Source organism: Pseudorasbora parva, chromosome 2, assembly GCF_024679245.1.
Source record: "Pseudorasbora parva isolate DD20220531a chromosome 2, ASM2467924v1, whole genome shotgun sequence".
Classification (NCBI taxonomy): Eukaryota; Metazoa; Chordata; class Actinopteri; order Cypriniformes; family Gobionidae; genus Pseudorasbora; species Pseudorasbora parva.
In genome coordinates, this window is record NC_090173.1 from 15,805,080 (window position 1) to 15,827,134 (window position 22,055).

At 39.6% G+C, this 22,055-nt stretch overlaps 2 protein-coding genes across 2 annotated transcripts in view; both read right to left on the reverse strand.

Annotated features, from left to right (window-relative positions):
* radil2a (Ras association and DIL domains 2a) overlaps positions 1–16,817 on the reverse strand; it is a 51,418-nt gene extending 34,601 nt beyond the window's left edge. The window contains exons 1-6 of the mRNA XM_067457161.1: positions 16,281–16,817; positions 12,905–13,228; positions 11,726–11,961; positions 9,551–9,876; positions 2,665–3,339; positions 1,752–1,789 (exon numbers count right to left, since the gene is read on the reverse strand). Coding sequence (XP_067313262.1) covers positions 1,752–1,789; positions 2,665–3,339; positions 9,551–9,876; positions 11,726–11,961; positions 12,905–13,228; positions 16,281–16,408 — 1,727 coding nt within the window. The 5' untranslated portion in view covers positions 16,409–16,817. The remainder of the gene's footprint in view (positions 1–1,751; positions 1,790–2,664; positions 3,340–9,550; positions 9,877–11,725; positions 11,962–12,904; positions 13,229–16,280) is intronic.
* Positions 13,101–22,055, reverse strand: part of luc7l3 (LUC7-like 3 pre-mRNA splicing factor) — a 26,241-nt gene continuing 17,286 nt past the window's right edge. The window contains exon 12 of the transcript XR_010908336.1: positions 13,101–13,228. The gene's annotated coding sequence lies outside the window, so the exon portion shown is untranslated. The remainder of the gene's footprint in view (positions 13,229–22,055) is intronic.

A 22,055-nucleotide genomic window follows, 5' to 3' on the forward strand; every position in this document is an offset into this window, starting at 1 on the left:
AACCAACCATCTTTCTGTCAATTTTGTCTATATTTATCATTGTGTCTTTCCAACCAACCAACCAACCAACCATATTCATCCAATACCCATTAGTTTGTCCAACCAATCACCCAGTATTTATCAATTTGTCTATCTAACCAACCATCTGTCTATCCATCAAAATGTCTGTCCGTACAACCAACTAACCGTTTCAAATGGACTGCATTTATATAGCGCCTTTATCCAAAGCGCTTTACATTTTTGCCTCACATTCACCCATTCATACACCGACGGCGATGTCAGCCATGCAAGGCGCCATCCAGCTCATCGGGAGCATGCTGGGGTTAGGTGTCTTGCTCATGGACACTTCGACACTTGGTCAGGTGGAACCGGGGATCGAACCACCAACCTTTCGGTTTGTAGACAATCTACATGAACCACTGAGCCACTGCCGCCCGTTTCAATTTATCCAACACCTATTAATTGGTCTGCCCAACCAATCGCCCCACATTTATCATTTTGTCTTTCTAACCAACCATTTATCCATCTATCTTTCTGTCTAACCAAACATCTGTCTATCTATTACAAATGATGTCCATACAACCAACTAACCAACCATTTCTATTTATCCAACACCTACATTGTGATTGAAAACAATTGTGATTACAAACTGTAAACAATTTGTGTTGGTTTTTGTTGGTTTAACTTAAAAAAAGCAAGTAACCTGATTGCCTTAAAATTTTACGTTTATTGAAATTAAAAATTTGTGTTGATACAATGAAGGAAATGTTTTTAATAAATAGAAACTCAATATATTATTGTATCTGAACCCTATAAAAATTTTGATAAATCATGAAAATAGCACTATCCGGCATGTTTTACTGCGTCATCAGAAATAAAACACACACAATTACCCAATATGCTTACAAAAACGTATAATAATATTTTAATAAAGGTTGTCGAATCTCAAAAATTTTTCATTGCATTACCTCAAAATTTTAATTTTAAGGCAACCAGGTAACTTTTTTTCTAAATATTTTTTTACAGTGTATTAATTGGTCTGCCCAACCAATTACCTAGCATTTATACATTTGTCTTTCCAACCAACCAACCAACCAACCATTCATCCATCTATTTATTTGTATGTTCCAACAAACTAACTAACCAACCAATCAGCCACCCATTCATTTTCTGTCCAATCAACCATCCGTTTCTTCGTACATACATTTGTCTGTCTGTCTGAATGTCCAACCAAACAAACTTCCTAACAACTAAACTGCTCCAATGATGTCATTGAATTTACAACCTACTACCTAAATGCCTAAATAGCAACAAGCCAAATCATTGAGGCCATTAGGTTAATTTTGCCTCTTTCTTTTTTTTTAACCACTCATCCATTCTCCTCACCACAATAAAATCAGGATGTGGACTGAGAGGAAAATAGCAGCTGATAGAAACTGCCAGCTCTCTGTTAGCTCTGTTATCTCAAATGCATAATTTAAACACAAGACAATTAGATACTGAAGCGCTTAAACACTGCTGTCTGTCTGTAGACAGATTTGTTACTAGACAAATCAACAGTTAATGACATGCTCAAGTGGCCCCCGTCTCGAGTCGGGGTTTGGGCACCACAAAGAAAACAAAAGTGAATTGAACATATACAGCACCATGGGTGATAATAAGCTAGTTACATGTCGTTCTTTAAGTTCCCTGCTCTTATTTCAGAGGCGTGTGAAAGATGAATGGTTTCAAGAAGAAATAAGCTCTCTCACATGTCTGGCTGCAGAGCTGCGAGTTCTTTTGTTCTTTCCTGTGGAGGAGGGAAAAAAAGAAAAATCTTAGAAGAACAGCTCTGTTAAGACTGCCACTGGATTGACCTACTTCAGCTGTGCAAAGGAGGCGTCAAACGCCAGAACATGCTCTTATGTCCAGTTTTTAATGTAAATAATATCAATTATATGGGCATCATGGACTTTTATAATGCACCATAGTATATAATGTTACTAAAAAAGTTACTTCATGCACTTCATAGTAATTTCTTGTTGGCTGTTTCATAGTTTATTCCACTAAACCCACATAATATAGGCAATATAAAGTTATATACATAAACCGAAGGCCTTTTTTTAAACTCTTGAAATAGTTAACCGTGGGTAAACGAAGTCCTGAGTTATCTTGCTTCCCATTTCACACTGCTCAAAATTGACCTGGGGTTAACAATTAATCCAGGAATTTGTAGCCCAAACCCATGTGCTGATGTTTTGTACTCTACATTTCTAAACCCTGGGTTAACATTCATATTTGCGGTGTCAGTGTCATTGATTTAATAAATATACCAGGTGACTTGTTTTCATAAAGGCTATAGTGTTGCGCATTCTCATAAAATATATTGTCCACACAAGTTTTTCCTGAATGGACATTTCGGAATATGAAGGTAAGAATTAAATTTCAATTATCATGTTTTCTGTCACCATTTGACATTTTTCTCCTAAAAACGCTGAAACTACTGTTCATACAAAGTGCTTTGTTTCTGTCACAGTACCTCAATTGATATTCATATGTATTTCAAAGATTACCATGGTATATGTCAAAAACATAATTACTGCGGTACAACATTATAACAGCAGTGTGCTGTTCTTGTTATTAGTATTTGTTGGCTGTTTTTGTACTCTGTAGACTCTCACTCACCCACATGGTGAGCTGGATCTGATTGGCAATGGAGAGCAGCAATTTCCGAAGGTGAACCAACTCAAAGTTGGTGGCGGAGTGTTGAATACACAGACATAGCAGAAAGGCTGGAGTGAGTTTGGGTTCTTCCCCTCCTGAATCCACCATATTGAGAATCTTCTTCAAGAGCTGATCTTCGTGCTGAACCTTATAGGACAGCGACACCACCCTACCATCCAAATCCCTCCAGCGGGCAGCCATTTTTTGAGGAGTCCTCCTCCTGACGGATGTCCCACACAGTTTACAGGGTGATGTCGTGGCAGGGGGACACAGGGTGGCCATCCAGGATGGGGTCTGGAAGGCTCCTGAGACCGTAGGGTCCTTAAACATAAAGAGATAGTGCTGACCGAGCCCCACCAGGTCGCCTGGACACAACTCAACCTCGTCATCAAGGGGGACACCATTGTGTGTTACACATGCGCTGTGGAGGGGTCTAAGCATGGTTTGCATCTTACTACCACCCCTGGTTTGGTCTTTGGTGGTGTCTAGGCGCTGTACGCAGCAGTGCTGAGGTAGGATGTCGGGGGCAAAGAGTAAGACGTCCACCTTCAGGGTCTCCTCATTCTTACCAGTGGAGGATTCACTGGAGCAGCCAAACAAACAACTGTTCCCACTCATCAGATAGATCAGAAAGTCCTGTCAAGAGATTAGCAGAAAAAAAAGGAGATTTTATTTAATTAAACGAGATAACTTTGGGCAAATTAAATCTGAAACAAAACTAACAAGCAGTGAGTTCACTAATGGTTGAGTACTGGGACGAAAAAGTATGGTGGACAAATGTGTATATAGAAATAGAGATTTTGGCATGAACCTGTAAAACATGTATTCGCCTTTGTTTTGATGAAACATCCTGCATCTTTCATTGTCTCTGTTAAATGTATAACTAATGGCAGTTAAAGGTGTGGGGAACGCATTGTTCAATGTCTCAAGAATCAATGTGTTATGTAATCCCAGTGAACTGACACCTAATTGTAACAGAAGGAAGGAAGTATGAGGACGGTCTTGTCTAAATTCTTCATCTGCTTATGGTGGTGTCAAAACAGACTGCACTGTTAATCGATTGATCCACTTTGTGCTGCTAAACCACATGATTCTTCTGATCTGAAAGAAGCGCCTCTCAGCACTATGAGAAGTGATTGACATAGAGCTGTTCTAAGTCCCTTAACCAGAGATAATCTCCCAAGCACCTGCTTTAGTCCCTAGACTCACTCTCATTCACCCCTTTATAAAACTCTTGACATGAGCAACATGTGATGAGTAGAGCCACACGGAATCTGTGAGCGCAGAATTAGAACATCTGTCACTCACAACGTTCATCTCAACACCAGTTTCGTCTGGAAATGGACTGAGGACACCCTCAAGGCTAAAGTGGGTCAAAATGAAATCTAAGCTCACTTTTAAGGCCTAGGTACACTGTAAAAAAAAAAAAAGGCAAATTTTGAACTTCTGCAGTACAATCAACTTGGATGTTGATTGAAGTTATTTCAACTTAAATTATGTTAAACTGAGTTACACCTTTTTAAAACAGTTTAACATTTGTTAACTTATTTTGATGAGTTAAACAATGTAAAAACATATGTTGTCATAACTTATTTAACATATAATTTTTTACAGTGTACAGTGAGTTTTTTCATGTGTCATTAATTATCCTTTGGTATTACTTAATCGACATAATTCATTATACTTTAGCTGTTGGAACATTTAAAATGACTGATATCAAAATCACAATCAACATTTCCCTGAATTCAAAAGATTCAATAGATTGCACTAGTGTCTTTTGGTGCGTTTTGCTTGTGGCGACTCTCTGATTGGTGGCACTTTCTTCACAGCATTCATGGGTAAAGTTAGCCTGACAAGCCAGACCCACATCAAGAGTGTTTGGTCTGGAAACACACCTTTGACAGGGCTCAATCCGAGGGGCGGGATAAACGGTTGTCTTTCAAACTCCCTCTGCACGCGATAGGATAGCGCTACACCAACCAGAGCAACGTGAAGCAGAGCTTGTTGACAGATTAAACATTCGCCGTATCCGGTCAGCAAAACTCCGAACACATCTTCCCCTTTTAAGAATGACTTCAGTGCCGTTCTTTGTTCTTTTCTCAGAGAAAAGCTTAACTCCAAGTCTTCCAGAGTCGCGGTCAAAGCTGATTCGAAAGACCGCCGTTCGCCAGTTTCTGTGTTTAATAGAAGCACGCAAACGCAACTTGGCCGTCGTCATTATGGCCCCGCCCACCGATTCTATACACGATGTGATTGGTCCGGCAAGAGTTAGGGGAATACAGCTCAGAAGGGTATTGAGAGTTGCTAGACGACACTTGCGGGCAGATTAAATTGGCTGCCACTAGGGTGCGTCTAGATTTCTAGGCTAGGGTAAAGTAGTTTTGGTAACACACTAGTTTAGGGTCCAAATCTCACTATTAACTAGTTGCTTATTAGCATGCATATTACTAGGATATTGTCTGTTTATTAGTACTGAAAATGTACACATTCATGCCCTATTCTGTATGACCTTATTCTACATCCCTTAATATCAATGCCTAAATGTAAAGTAAACACTAAAAAAACGACCTTACTAACTATTAAAAGCAGAGATAAAAATTTATTGAGCCAAAAGTCATAGCTCATAGTGAGAACTGGACCCTAAACTAAAATGTGACCATAGTTTTTCACTACTAATTCTGCTGCTGAACATGATTATATTAAAAAATAAGTTGAATTAATGCGGGCTGACGTCTTCAAATGAAGCAAAATAATCACTGATTAAAAACCCCATAGCTCACAGTAGGGCTTTCTGTAATGGTTTATAAGTTATCATTAAAAATCTATTTCCCTATGGGGAAACTGAATGGAGTTTTTACTTCCGGAATCCGACTGTTGCGCTCAATAATAGGAGAAAAGACATTATGCAAGAGAAACATTAACATTTCCAGCTAAAAATGTAGAGGCTCAAGGGACAAAGAACAAAAACAAGAAAGAGAAACTGTACTGCGTGGCAGAGTGAGTTGTTTTACTGCCATGGCTGACCGCAGACTTAGTAAACAATGCTGATTATTACCTACAGTAAATGCTGTGCTGCACGTGTCCTCACGGCACTGGAATTTTAACTCCTGATTATAGTTCAGACAATACTCATATAATTACAGCTATAACCGCAAACCTGTTTATTCCTCTCTCAGATGCATGTTTTGAGCAAGCCAATGGAATGTTTTGTTTACATTATCTTTTATCAAATTAAAATAACCTTCTCTGCCTCTGCAACTTTTTCTGAATGATATGCGGCTCCATTCTGGTATGTAATGCCCACTTTTCACAATCCAATCAACTGCGGATAGATTATGTGGAAACACTCTGTTTCAGTTGTGAATATGTAGCATTGAAAAGGCTAAAAAAATGTGGTTACGTTCTACGGTAGCAGTTTTCTAGTTTAGTGTGTACATGCAAAAACTCACACACCCTGAACAATGTGCACTCAGCAACACTGGCTTGTGAGGAATAGCCGGGTAGCACATTTCCTGTCTCTGAAAACATGCTTGGCTTTCCCACACAGTTTGCCACAGAGATGTTTAAAATGTTCTACACTAGAAAAAACAAGTGTAGTTGCTGTTGACATGAGAGAATGTCCCTTTTTGTTGTTGTATGAACTACTGATTTTATTTGTAATTAATGACAAATTGATTTAAACTCTGATGGTACGTGGTGAAATCAAATGGCACAAGCACCCTTTCCAAGCAAAATTTGTTTCACAAAAATAACTGAAAATGTGGCATCACAGACATGAGGTGTGCAATTTTTGCTTCACTGCTGCCTTAAATCTGTTGGATCCCTGGATTTATTAATGGCTTTTGGGACTCTGTGTGTTCCTAATGTGTGCCTCACACGATTTCTTCAAGTCGTCCTCTCCTGTGCATCTCTCATCCCTCATGTTGAGCAGAGCTCCAGTTTGGCTCCTCACTCATTGATGGCCTTGGATTACCTGTCGTCCACATGTCCGCCTGCCTGTCCAAATCCTGTCGCTCTGACCTGGGCTAATCCTGGCGAAAACTACCACACACTCTCTCTACAGTGAGTGTCTCCAGATTAAACTGCGCTTAAGTCAAGACTTAATACACAAGGCAATTATACGAAAGCATCTCAGACTGCTGCTGCAAAGATACCAAGACACAAGGCGTCAAATAAAAGTGAGACATCAGCTTATGTTCAGTGGTGTGAAAAAACTAGACAATATGACTTTCACAACTAGAGAATATGATGTCATAAACTTAGCTTAGCACTGCCTTCTCTGATGCTAAACAATTATTCTTCAAATGTCTTCACATTTGAGTCCATGTTGAAGGAAATACCCTCAAACCTCAGTGTAGTAGCCTGACACAAAGAATAGCTATGTAGTTGCTTACTCCATTGTCTAAATATTCTGGTCTGTAGCCCTTGTATTTGGTTCCGAATTGACCCTAATTGATTGCATTAGCAAACAAAACTATGCTACTAGCATATCTATAGAAGCATCAGCAAACGGCTATAAGAATTATTTTCAATGTTTAGCGAAACACTGCGAATTACTTAATTTCAACGTGACAAAATACATTGAGCCACATGATTTTATAAATAAATAAATAAAAAACACATGATTTCATAAATCACAGATTTATAATACCAACTGTGTGGGAAGAGCTGCATTACAAAGTTTGATACTTTAGGTTTAAGGTTACAGAAATAAGAGAACTAGTAATATTCAACAGTTATGAACAGAAACAGTAATGCTCGTCTTATGTCAGGTTCAGACTACACAATACCAGCACGATTTTGGCACAATCTATTTGATGTAGGGTGGTGGGCATTGGGATGCAAGAATGTATTTGTTTATCTCATATAGGCCCGGTTTCACAGACGAGTATAGATCAAGCCAAGATTAAGCCTTAGTTCAATTACGGCATTTAAGTAATTTTACCAATGTGCGTTAGAAAAAAAGCATTGCTGGTGTGCATCTTGAGACAAAACAACAGCACTGACATATTTTAAGATATTTTAGTTGCTTTCAGTTAAAACAGCTCAAACTTGCATTGCATTGAGACTATAGCTTAAAGGGGGGGTGAAATGCTGTTTGATGCATACTGAGCTTTTTACACTGTTAAAGACTTGGATTCCCATCCTAAACACAGACAAAGTTTCAAAAACTAATGTTGGACGTTTGATAGAGTATTTCTGTGTCAAAAATACTCCTTCCGGTTTCTCACAAGTTTTGGAGGTTTTTTTTCGAGTAAGGCTCGGGTTGACGTTAATAGAACGGAAGGTCCTTGTATGGGCCGTACGGGCTCTTCTCCCGGTAGGGTGCGCGCGAGCGTGACTAGAGCGAGAGAGAGGAAATGCACGCCCATAAACACTCGCTCAGGTACAGATCCAGTCATCCGTGAAAACTTATGTCGCGCGCCGCACTCCACTTTATTCCTATGGGTGACGTCGAGCGACTTCAACGCTTCAGCACAGCGTTCCGGGAAGGCAGCGCTGCATTTGAACCGATTTGAACGCAGAAATGACGAGAAGCTTCACAACATCGCGGATTTCCACGGTCACTGCTGTCAGGACTTCACCAAATCATACCAAAGAAGTGTGTTTTTTTCGGAGCGGTCCCAGCGATAAAGGTTCGGTCCTGCTTTGGAAGCAGCCGGTGAGTAAAACTGTTTCAAATGTCTGTGCTGTTGGCTATCGTCGCGTGAGTAAACATCAGTAAACGACACGATCGCGTGCTTCGTCATTCAAATGCGCTAACGGTTACTCCATTGCTGTTCTCTGTATAACGTTCCTCTAGTCTGACGTGCAAAACCGTTTTGCTTGCTACTGCTTAGGTCTAGTCGCATACAATAGTCCATAAACCGAATCATGTGCTCATAAACTGCGAGTAAACACACACAAATGTTGACAGGCCACTAAATACAGTACATACCACAGAGACGGACGTCCTGCTGTTGCTGTTTCTCCTGTTCAATTTATTTCTGCCTCAGATTTGATTCTGGATCATTATCTGTATTAGCTGAGATAGCCATGAGTTTCTCCACGCTTGAGGACGTCACCGCTTTGTTCGCGATCGTCATTCTTTAGCTCCGCCCACTCGATACGCCTCCAGCCGCTCGGTTTTTTCCGGAAAGACTCGGTACAGCCTATATATCTTTTATAAATATAATAAAACTAAAGACTTTTCGGAGATATGACGGATGCAATACTACTCTATAGGTACTCAAGACTGACATGAGATTGACTGAAACTGAGTGTTTCACCCCCCCTTTAAGCCTTGTCTGTGAAACCGGGGGTAAGTTTAATTTATTTTCCGGTCCTCCACAATGGGTTCCTTCACTTCTGTGACGTTGACCAATAGGAGCAGAGAAGCTCTTCCGTACACAGCTTTCAAACATGGTGAAACAAAAGAGAAACAATGGTATTGGGTGCAGCTACGTGAATTTATGCAATGGTGGAAAAGTTCCTGGAGCTTAGGCAAGAATACTCTTCATGATGTTTCCTGGCAAGCGATAGCGGAAGTGCTTCAGCAACCCAGTTGAGTGCTGGATTTAACATTAGGCTAGTACAACCATTGTTTGTTCACGCTCTTGTTTCCAAAAGTCAGTCGCTAGTTCCACCTTCTTTAGGTGGACATCATTAAAGACAGCAAGAGACGATTGGTCAGGAAACAACGTGTAGTCTGACATGTTTTTTGTCCACGACACAAGAGTTTAGGAGTCAAAATCGTACAATTTGACAGTGACTATCATAACAGACAAAATATTGTGTATTCTGAACCTGGCATTACCAACTAGCAACCTAACTCAAATACTGAGGGTCCAGAGAGCCACTGTCCTACCTGTCTGTGGTTGTATCCTTGCAGCAGAAGGAAATATGGGAAATCGAAGGGCAGGTGGATGGAGTACTGTGTGTTGTTGTCATCGCTGCTTTCCGTCTCCTCTTTCTCTGCGTTGAGGCGGTGATCTTTATCAGCCTCAGCCTCTGGATCCTCCAGCTGAGGTGCATTATGGGTCTCACTGGCTTTTTTTCCCATAGTGGAGACATCCATTTCGCTCAAGCTCCTCCAGATACCCAGAGAATCCACCTCCTCATTCGTCCCATCCACAAACAGGGAGGTGACCCGCGAACGGGCGTGCTGCAGCTTTCGGACCTGTGCATTGAGGCCTAGGGGGATAAAAAACAGGCAAACACATTATTTGCACAGAAAAATGTATAACATTTCACAGTCACACCACATTTGCCTAAGAGGATAATAGTACTGACTATGGCTTAGTCAGACTTCTTACTGCATGAGAAACAATTTTAAAGCAGCATAACTGCTTAAAATTATTATTATTAATAATACTTAATGCTTTCATACATTCTTATAAATATAGCTGTAGATCCGCCTCATTTCTTTCAGGGTTTGACGTAACATAAACAGCATTGAAGTGCTGTGAAAGGTTCTCAGAGGTCAGGCCTTCACACCCATCAGCTCTCTGGGCGTTATCAGCTGTGGAAATGGGCGGTCATCTACATTGTTCTGCCAGAACACACAGCGACGGGGCTGAGCTTCCCCCGTCACCGATTCTCAAGAGAACCCTTTGGAACAGCACAGCCCCATGCCAAAAAACACCCTCAAGAGTGCAGGAAACACGCTCAGAAAGAAAAACAAGCGGCCATTTCGACGTTGGCGGCTGGAGCGCGGTGGGAAAGCGCAGTGTGAGTGCTGATAGGACTATGCCAATAAAACATACTTCTGAGAGAGCAATTTCACTAAAGCTTTTTGCTGACAAGCTTTTGTTGGGATAAGCTATGAGGTACCTCAGACTGTTAAAACATTCCTAAATTGTGTCAACTGGAACAAAGATCAAAGGTCAGTTAGTCAAAACATCTCTAAAGGCACGTTCACACCAATGATGATAACTATAATGATAGCATCCACACCAATACACAGCACCATTTAGTTTATTGTAAGCATGGTGCAGTTATTATGTCTAGCCCGATAAAATCAGGTCTGAAAGTGATTCCAACTATATTGTTTGTATTCATTAGAGTTGTGATGTGGACTCACTAATCTCACAGAATTACAACAATTATTAAAACTTTATAGTTATAATCAGGGCTGACATTAACTTTTTGGCTCACCAGTCACTAAAGTATTTCCAAAGTTACTAAAACTGCCATTTAGATATTTCTTTCCAGTGTTGGGCAGAGGCTAGATACAAGTAGTAACGCTATAGCTTAACTACATTTTTCAGTAGCTTGTCAGTAGCTCGGATACTTTTAAAACAGTGTAGCTTTTCCAGTAGCTAACTACTTTATCCAGCAAGTAACGGTTTAGTGCGACCAAAAGCTACATTCTGTTTTGGGTTCTGACGAATCACGAGCCTGTAATGAGCGAAGCTGACCGGTGTGACGGACGCTTACCACAAATCCAACTCTGACATGAAATTTCTCTGTACTGTAGCCTACCATACTTTTTGTATGTATTTTGTTTCATATTTATGTAAATATTATAATGTTTTTTTATTTGATTTAATCTAAGTTGATTATGAAAAGCAAACAGCATGAGTAAGATAGGACACATCATAAGATGTGCAATATGTCAGAACACATAGAGTGGGTCAGACATGATTCGGACCTCTTCATTGAGTTTTGTTTTGTAGAAAGCATTTCTTTAAAGTGAATTTCGTTTTGTATAAATTGTATCTTAATTTAAATTAATGTTTCATCAACCAATTGCCTGGATTTAATAAACAATAATAAATAAGAAGCAAATGGGCAAACAATATAATCATGATTTAATTTTATAATTATATACACTGTGTTTCCACGTGTGTTCTTTTATAATGCAGCTCATTTTCCGCCTGTGTTTTCAGTGTCTCAAAGCATCTGCTCTAAATTTGAGTCGCTTTAAAATCATAATTATAAGTTCCCCCCAATCATGCAGCCCAAGTTATCGTCCTTGGTGTGAAGATGCCTTAAACTATTGAAGGTATCATTCACGCTGACTCAGTCAAACTGGTATTACCTGCAGTAATGGTGTCTGCATCCTTGGCACTTTGCGCCTCGACGCTTGCTCTTTTCTGGATCTCGAAACGCCTGGAGAATCCCTCCTTGGGTTTCCAGAGTGACTGCAACATGAGGGGCTTCTCATTGTCACCGACAACCCGAAAGCACTCAGTCCTCCATTCGTGGTCCAACCCAGTTCGGCCAATCGCATCGCAGAGCACATATGCACTGGAGTCTTCCTTTTCCAAACAGTACCTGAGAGGCCAGAGAACAGCTCAGTTGAATCATGTAACAATGGAAGCGACCGGTGACTTGAGATTGTAAGCATTTCTTGCATTGGGCATTGGTGCATTGCATTGGTGATGCACCGAGATTTGGGTTTTGGTTTGGGTTTCTTTTTCGGTTTTGCCAAAAATAGTTTTGAAGGGCCAAAATCATTGACTGGAACAGTTAAAATCAAGTTGTGGCGAAAATCAAGTTTTTAATGTTGTCTACATGATGTTTTTTTAAGACAAACCATGTACAAATTGATGTTCATTGATGCGTGTTTTGACTTTATTTCTCGCAATTGCGCTTTTATATTACGCAATTCTAAGGAAAAAAAGAGGTTTAAACTCGCAAATGTGAGATAAAACGGCACAATTATCTTCTAAATTGTTTTATTCTGTGCCGGAAACAAGCTTCCATAAATGTCTGTTTCAGTGTTTTGTTAAATAATTTTGTTATTAGCATCACTATATCGACGCGTACACTCTTAAATATAAAGGTTCTTTATTGTCATTTACGGTTCCATGAAGTACCTTTAACATACCATGGAGCTCTTCCATTCCACAAAGGTTCTTTAGATTATTAAAAATGGTCCTTTTAAAAATGTTTTACTGAAAAGTTCTTTATAACCCCCTCTGTTCGGACCAGGAATCGAACTCGGGTCCGCCGGCATGAGAGTCAGACGCTCTAACAAGGACGCTAAAGGCTGTGACCTCTAGCATCAGTCAGTTAGTCAGTCAGACGAGTGAGGTTTACTCGCACAGCAACTACTACTAGCTGGCCTCTGTTACATCTGGGGAACCCAAAATGGCCTTTTTCTCCGTAAACCCCCTTGATTTTTAAAAGTGTATTGATGCGCCCCTCATATCCAGTCATGCACACACCCTAATGTAATCCGTTAATCTGAATAAGTCAGGAGCACATCCCTCACCTCTCCAAAGCCTCTCTGACCAGCTCTTTGGCACAGGAGTGACTGGTGGCCAGAACGCTCTTATAGTTGGTCCCTTGACAAATGTCACTGCCAAATATCTTGAGGATCCCTGGGACAGTTCTCTGGCTGGACAGCTCTGCAGGGTCATCCGCTGCCTGCAGTTCTAGGGTTCTGCTCTCCTGACCCTGCCGGACGTTTCTCAGAATAGGGCTTCGGTTAAACACGGTGGTCAGCTTGTTGTTGTGTCGGCGTATCTTGCTCTTGGCCGGCTGCCTGACTCCGGTGCTCTCCACAGACTGAGCCGTGCTGTCAGATGCACTGGACCTACGAGAGACACGGGTAAGATCAGACTTAGATGTGCACAGTCTGCTCAAGATGTGATTGAGATTGAGTTTAACAGGCGGCAGGTCAAATACAAACCCCTGGTAAGAAGACACTGCCTAAGAAAAAGAACTGTTAGAAATGTAATACTAAATAATATTAAAGGGATAGTTCACCTAAAAATGAAAATTACCCCATGATTTACTCAAGTCATCCTAGGGGTATATGACTTTCTTCTTTCAGACGGATATAATCAGAGCTATATTAAAGAATATCAAGGCTTTTCCAAGCTTTATAATGGCAGTGAATGGAGCTCAATATTTTGAAGCCCAAAAATGTGCATCAATCCATTATAAAAGTGATCAATTCGACTCCACTGCCTAAGGTCAGAGGTCACTTTTCCACCAGAACTAGACTCTCGGAAGAAAACAAGTGATTACAGTTTATAAAGTTATGAATATGGATATTTTTCTTGCAAAAGCACTTCAGAAGTAGCCTGACAAGCCAGACCCACATTGAGGTGTTGGGTCTGGGAACTCGCCATTGGCAGAGCTCAATCTGCCGAGAGGTGGGATAAACGGTTGCCTTTCAAATTCACTTTAGACGCAATAGGATAGCGCTACAACCAACCAGAGCGCTATCAGTGGTGAGACAACAATCACAAGCGGGTTGTGTCTGAGTCCCATGGGTTTTCCCACTAGCGGAGCTAGTTGATAGATTAAACGTTTGCCGTATCGGTTGGCAAAACTCCGAACACATCTTCCTTGTCTTACGGCCTGACTAGAGTTTGGTTTTTCAAGCTCGCAAGCCAACGGAGAGTTGCTGGACAACCTTGGCTGCAAATCACATTTGCTGCCGCAAGGGTGCGTCTAGATTTCTAGGCTACTTCAGAAGGCTTTTATTAACACCTACGGTCATATGGATAACTTTTATGATATATGGATGCACTTTTTTAGGGTTTCAAGGTACCGTTCACACCCATCATAGAGCTTGGACTGTATTCGATTATATTGATTGAAATATGAAAGCCAGATTACCTTCTGTATTCAATTTACGAAAAAAGCGTAAATGGCACGGCGATGGCTAGGCATTTAGTATACACGTTTTTAACTGTGAGAGGCGTTATACTTTCTGTGTAAGTTAAATACAGAAGGCGGTCTGGCGGAAGCTAGATATTTGACTTTATAACATGTTAAATATTTATATTTTTCTAACTCAAACCCATTGCTCGTGTTGAGCACTTTTATAATGGAAAGGTGCACTTTTTTGGGCTTCAAACTCGTAAACCCTGTTCACTGCCATTATAAAGGTTGGAAACATCAGGATATTTATTAATATAATTCTGATTGAGTTCATCAGAAAGGTGAAAGTCATATACACATAGGATGGCTTGAGGGTGAGTAAATCACGGGGTCATTTTTAGTGCCTGATTTGACAAATTCTAACACTTTTTAAAGATTGGAGTTTTTCAAATTTTGTAATAAATATTATTTCATTATGAGATGTTTTTTTCACTCATCTGCTCATTTATATATTTTAGCAAAAAGGATTAAACCTCTTTTCAAATAATTATAATGCAGGTACCATTTCAACTTTGGCATTAAACTTCTATTATTCCTGGCAGACAAAGGAATTAACACAAAATGATATGTATTATATAAAAAATATATACAATTAAGAAATAATACAAATAAATATTAAATAAAGAATAAGTATTAGCATGAACTAACTATGAGCAATACATATTAACAGCATCTATTATCCTTTGTTGATGTTAGTTAAAAAATACAGTCATTCATTGTTAGTGCATTAACTAATGTTAACAGATACGACTTATGATTGTAATAATGTATTAGTAAATGTAACATAGGACAGGCAGTGTGATATTCTGATATCTTTCAATCAGATTGATTTTGTTGTTCTCATATGTGACCATGGAGCACAAATCCAAGTCTCAAGGGTATATTTGTGGCAATAGCCAACAATGGGTCAAAATTATCCATTATTCTTTTATGGTAAAAATCATTAGGGTATTAATTAAAGATCATGTTCCATGAAGATATTTTGTACATTTCCTACCCTAAATATATACTAGTAGTGGTAACATGCATTGCTAAGGACTTTAAAGGAGATTTTCTCAATATTTAGATTTTCTTTTCACCCTCAGATTCCAGATTTTCAAATAGTTGTATCTCAGCCAAATATTGTCATATCCTAACAAACCATACATCAATGGAAATCGTATTTATTCACCTCTCATGTGATAGATACATTTATATATATATATATATATATATATATATATATATATATATATATATATATATATATATATATATATATAAAGACTCTTAACTGGTTTTGTGTTCCAGGGTCACATATGTCAATATTTTAATATTGCTATTAATGATAGAAGCCTAGTGTATGTTTCTTATACCAACATATAGCTATAGGCTATTTGTCATGATATTGGATTTATACAAACAAGAAAAAAGTTATCATCTTAATCTCTCCATTCACACTTTTTGAAGATGCAGTTATTGCATATGGCAGTAAAAGCTATTTAGTCTCAAATATACAGTAATTTATCCAACTGAATTTTAGACACTATATTTATGTTTTAAAATTGAATTCTAACAGATTTTGGTTTGTGAAATGTTTGCCCAAAAATGTGTGCTTCTATTATATTTAATAAATAAGTAAATAAATGGCTCTTAATCTGTCACTTGCTTATCTAACACACAGAGAAAGAGGGTGTCACATTTTTGTGACAGCTTGTCACTGGGTAAGTACCCCTAAAAGGACCTTTTTACCCCCCCCCCCCCCCCCATAAAAAATGTTCATAGTAGTACCTCAAGGTGTACTCTAAAGTAGGCAACTTATTTAGGAGTAAAAGAAATAGGCTAAATATAGGACAAATTTGACACCCTTTTTCTGTGTGAACGACATGCTTGTCAAATTATAAATGTTTAAGTGTGACTAAACCCCCACAAATACTTCTGCGTGCACTTGTTTCTACATCTGTTTTGAATGCAGGAGTGTATGAATAACTCACTGTAGAGATCCGTTGCTGGCCTTTCTGCCCAGCATCGCCAGGCGTTTCTTGGGCGAGCGGATCAATAACCCGACAGGAAAGCCGAGAGCTTGTTTAGAGATGTGATTGCTTCTCTCCTCCGAGATCATTTTAACGTATGCACAGATATCACGTATTACTGCAAATATTATTTTTCAAAGCTAGCTAACGTTATATCGCAGTCTGTCTGCTGCGCGTGCTGTCAAAATAACTCGCGTCAGTGGAACACATGTTGCGCCCTAAAGTAGCACTACTAAAATAACTAATAACTGTAAGTGCTGAACACCATCACACGTCCTGCCTCCTCATGCGAGTCCTTCTATTAACATATCCCATTGCAACGATTAAGAAAAAAACATTATCCACTTCGGCATTAAATAATCCAGTCCGGTTGGCAGAAGTCCTCTTTATTTAGACATGTCCTCGCGAATTAAAACGATTGATAATCCGACAGCGTTTGTGTCCGTGTTGAGTGTCCCCTGTCCCGTGTGTGTGTGTGTTTGGGTCCCGTTTGAAAAGTTAAGCGCTACTATACTGACGTCATGAGGGCGTTTGGGAACTCTAACCGGAAGTCGAATCCTACTATGGCGTGCAGGTTTAGCTGATGAATATTAATTAGCTCTGAGGGAATCGTCAGTTTGAACACCTGCGTGATTCTATAATTGCAGGTACATTGTCATTGTTGTCAAGTAATTTTAGCAATTTATATAACCACAGTTTTACCACAAATACCACAATGGTTGGAGTAGCAAAGCCACGGTTAATTTGTTTTTTAAATGTTTTTTTATTTATTTTTATCTGTAACTTAGGCTAGTAGGCTAGCCTAAAACAATGGTTCATTTTCGTAAGGGGTCCAAAGTCATTTGTTCTTGCTTTTTTCAAATGGTTATACATTTAAATTATTTGTTACTCATTGTCGTGGATCACAAGAGATTACAGGCCTTTTAAAAGTATTTTTTTAGCCTTCCCCCATTTTTTTCCTTTAAATTTTTAAGACGTGGGGCTGAACAGACAGCTTGTTTACAGGAATAAGATTCAAACGGTTCATTTATAGTTTAAAAAAATTCTCCCAGTTTGAGTTTAATTTAAGACCAAAGATTCACAATAGGGCTTAAATCTGTACTCGGAACAGGCCAAAACATACTTTTGTTCTAGTACCGAGATATGGGATATGTAAACGTTGTTTTTGTGGTTGCTATGGTGCTCTAAATGGTCGCTAGGGCATTGCTATGGTGTTGCTAGGAATTGGCAGTTGCCTCAGATAGTTACTATGGAGTTTTTATAGAGTACTTAGCATGATTTAACACTTAGGTGATCGCTATTAGCATGTGACTATTTACTGCTTGCATGTGTAACATGTTGAATGTTCAGTTTGCTAGCACGAGTCAAAAGAGCCAACCACCATGTCCCTATAATGTTCTGATGCTGAATGGTTGCTAGGGAGTGGCTTGGCAGTCGTCAGTGATAATACTCCAAAGGCTGCTTGCCAGTATGAATGATATAAACCAACCGCAAAATGTCTTTTTCCTTCAAACTTCATTGTGGTAGAGATGAATTTATTATATTTCTCTCCAGATATTCAAAGACATCGCTCTGGAGCACCACCATGAAACGCATGTTTCATTGTGATTCATCACTCCACACAAAACTCCCACATACAGCCAAAAAACTTTATTCAGCGGTTTATTTTATTTTTCTAAGCGAGCAATGGCTTTTTAAGTAGTGCATTTGCTTGAAAATTTCCCCATTTACTTCTGGTTAAGACCGTTAAAAGCGTAGTGTTTAGCCACTTTGGACATGGCCCATTTTTTTGACCGGGAGTGTACAACTTTGAATCAAATTCATGCGCGCAAACTTCACCAAAAATACCTTAGGGGTGTACAAAATGGGGCCTGGGGACTCCAAGGGAGGGATGGAGATTTTTATAACTTGATAGCAGTATCATCATTTGAATAATGGACAATCATCATTCAAATAAATATATTCATATATGCTTTATGCCATTACCGTCACCGCATGTGAATGTGATGGGACAGGCGGAAGATCTGATGTGAGGTGTGAGGAAAAGGGAAGGGTGGGATAGAGGATTTCCCTTGTGTGAAAGGACTCAACAACATCAAATATGCCAACCATTTCTCTGCTTTCTCATAATATTAGCTCATTCTACAAGAATTTGTGTATAACTTCCACACACCCTGTTTTATACATAGCAGAGATTTGGTGTCCTCCATCTAGTGGTAGTATCTGTAACGCTATCCCTATTGGTGTTTTCTTATTGGAGGTATTTGTACACTGACATTAAAAAAAAAATTAGGGCTATTCATTTCCATACCTAATGAAAGTCATTTATGAGTTGTAAGTAAAGTTATTGTTGTAAATCCGTTAAGGGACTGATTGGTCCATCCTTTTACAGCGCTATGAATGTAATGCATGACAAATTGAAATGACTTCATGGAACTGGTTCTAATGCTCTAATAAATCATTATAAATCACACACGAAGCTTATACATTCTTGTTAAGTTATCCACAAAATGAGTTATAATTTGCCCAACATTAAAAAAAAATTAAGCTTTGGATATTATTCACGTATAAAGTGCGAGCCGTGCACACGTAGACTATATTGGGACAGCTGACCATTACACAAACAGGGATTGTAATGGCATCCCGTTCTCAATATGTAGACATTAATATGAAGTTGTCCCACCCTTTGCAGCAATAACAGCTTCAGGTCTTCAGGGAAGGCTTTCCACAAGGTTTAGGAGTGTTTCTGGGAATTTTTGACCATTCTTCTAGAAGTGCATTTGTGAGGTCAAGCACTGAAGTTGGATGAGAACTCAGGACTCTGTGCAGGCCAGTCAGGTTCCTCCACACCAAACTCGCTCATCTATGTCTTTATGGACCTTGCTTTGTACACTGGAGTCTAGACTAGTCATGCTGGAATAGAAAACGGCCCTTCCTAAACTGGTCCCAAAGTTGGAAATGTTGATAATATTTGAAAACATTTAAACAACAAGGAGGAAGTAAGAAAAAACTGCCCCATAACCATAAACCCCCCTCCACCAAACTTTAGTTGGTACAATGCAGTCAGGCAAGTACCTCCTGGTATCCACCAAGCCCAGACTCGCCCATTAGACTGATTCGTCACCCCAGAGAACACGTCTGCCCCAGACAGATCCCAGCGACAGTAAACTTAGCACACTCCATCCCACGCTTGGCCTTGTAGTTGGTAATGTGAGGCTTGGATGCAGCTGCTCAGCCATGGAAACTCATTCCCTTACATGCGGTTTCTAAACATTTCCACTTTCAGTAACACCACTTACTGTGTGTTGACCCTGGAATACGTAGCTAGGATCCAATTTCATTAACCGAATTACTGCAAAGATGGCATCCCATCATAGTTGCACAGTGCTTGAGTTCACTGAGCTCTTCAGAACGACACATTCTTCCACAAATGTCTGTAAATGCATGGCTACGTGTTTGATTTTACGCACCTGTGGCAACGGGTCAGATTGAAACACCTAAATTTAATAGTTTAGAAGCGAGTCCCAATACTTTTGTCCGTAAGGTGCATCTTGACTTACAAGTCTAAAGGTCTCACGTTCCATTAAATTAGTCATGTCTTTATTTTTTTTGATCATTTGTTTACTAGAAAACTGGTTAATTAACTGAATAGAACCACGATTGAGCCATACTCTGCCATTTAAAAAGCCATGTTTTACCATACCAATGCTGTCAGATTTTATAATGATCCATTATTGACATATCAGACCTGCTGATCAAACTCTGGACTAGAGTGAAAAGGTGATTAACAGGATAGTTCACCCAAAAATTTAAACTACCCCATGATTCACTCGCCCTCAAGCCAACCTAGGTGTAGATTGAAAAAGGTTCTCCTGACTACTCTAAAGCATTATAAATTGCAGCCCAAAAAAATGCATCTATCCATTATAAAAGACCACCATCCGTATTCAAAACTGCGAGACGTGTTACACTTTCTTCGCAATTTGAATATGAAAGGCAGTCCATCGGTAGCTAGATATTTTATTTTACTTTATAAAGTTTTAAATATGGGTTATTTTTTTTACATAAACCCATGGATTTGCTTCAGAAGGTCTTTATTAACCTCCAGAGCCATGTGGAGGTTTTTTTCTTTTATAATGGATGGATGCACTTTTTTGGGCTTCCATTCACTGCCTTTATAAAGCTTAGATTAGCTCCAAAATAACAGTGCCTGTATACGTTTGAAAGAAGAATGTCATATACACCTTGGATGGTTTGAGGGAGAGTAAATTATGGGATCATTTTTATTTTTGGGTGAACTATCCCTTTTACAGTTCAAACACATAGACCGTAAAAAAATATGGACGATTCGACATCATCCGTTTCCACTTGGCAGATTTAAAGTTTTTATGCAGGCCTGCACGGCGCGGACATCTTGGGACCGAGTCTGCGCAGAAGCGATTTCGGGACTGGAATTGCGCAGTAGAGCGCAGGAAGTACAGCTGCGATATCAAAAACCCACCCCCACTCTCACAGATGCAGAACAATTCATTATGTTGGTGTGAAATAAACAGTTAAGGAAATGTAGAAATTAAAGCTAAAGCTCCAATCTGCTCCCAAAAATCCCGGAAAAAGTCTGTTAGTGCCTCAATGACAACTTCACTCAGAGAAGACGTCAGTCTCAGCTGTCAATCATGACATCATACCCTCCGTTTTTATAGCATCAAATAACTAACTAAAACTAAACTTATTTTAAAAACGAACACTTGAAATGAAATCATCGTGATGATAACTGCCTTCAGTGACAAACTAACTTTGGGGAAAAAATATTTGAGGTGTCATTTTATTATTTAGTTTGCCTCGTGTCCATTAGAAAACACAGAGGGGCGGCTATACTGGGACCGGTCACCGGGGGGCGATCGAGGTGCGAAAGCTTCAGTAAATGAGAGGGAGACTGCAGGCTTGTTCAAACCATAGACTGTAAAAAAATATGGACGTAGTGTCCGTGACGTCACCCATAGGATTCCGATAAGCCATTCTGAAGCTTAAAGTATGGCCGAGCAGGGCGTTGCCATCTTGTGAGAGAGTCATCGCGTGTCACTCCCGGATAACAGAAAATGGGCAAAAAGGCGGGATGTGCGCGGAGCTGAGGTGACGCAATAACTATAGACGGCGGATAAATGGCTATCCACTTGTAACCACGCCCTTAATTATGCAGAACCTTAAGGCTTTATTTAACGTAAACGAATGAGTTATAAAAAAATTCACCCCCCTCAGAGTTGTCATGAAGATCAAAATTAGCCTTATAAGCCAAAACCACAATTTGTACCAGGCTGTAAACATGTTTTTTTCTGCTTTAAAGTTGAGAATTTTAACATGGGGCTCAATGAGATTCTGCTCCCTTCTGGAGCCTGTCCCTAGTGGCCAGTTGAGGAATTGCAGTTTACATTACTTCCGTATTGGCTTCAAGAGAGATCGCGGGAGGTTGCCGCTTGGTTCAAACAGGACAAAAAAACCCTTGTAAGTGAAGTCAAAGTGTATTCAGACAGGTCAAATGCTTGTACACCAACTATAAAAGTACAGAGCGGTTCGAGTTTCTTCCTTTGAGTGAATTTTGGCAGAATTATGTGAATGGCCTATTTTAACCCTCATCTTTCCCTCAGGCCATTTTGACATGAAACTTTTGTGTGTGTGTGTGTGTGTGTTCATCAGAGCGGTCCAAGACCCTAGGACATTTGTCGCACTTAAGCCACAAAT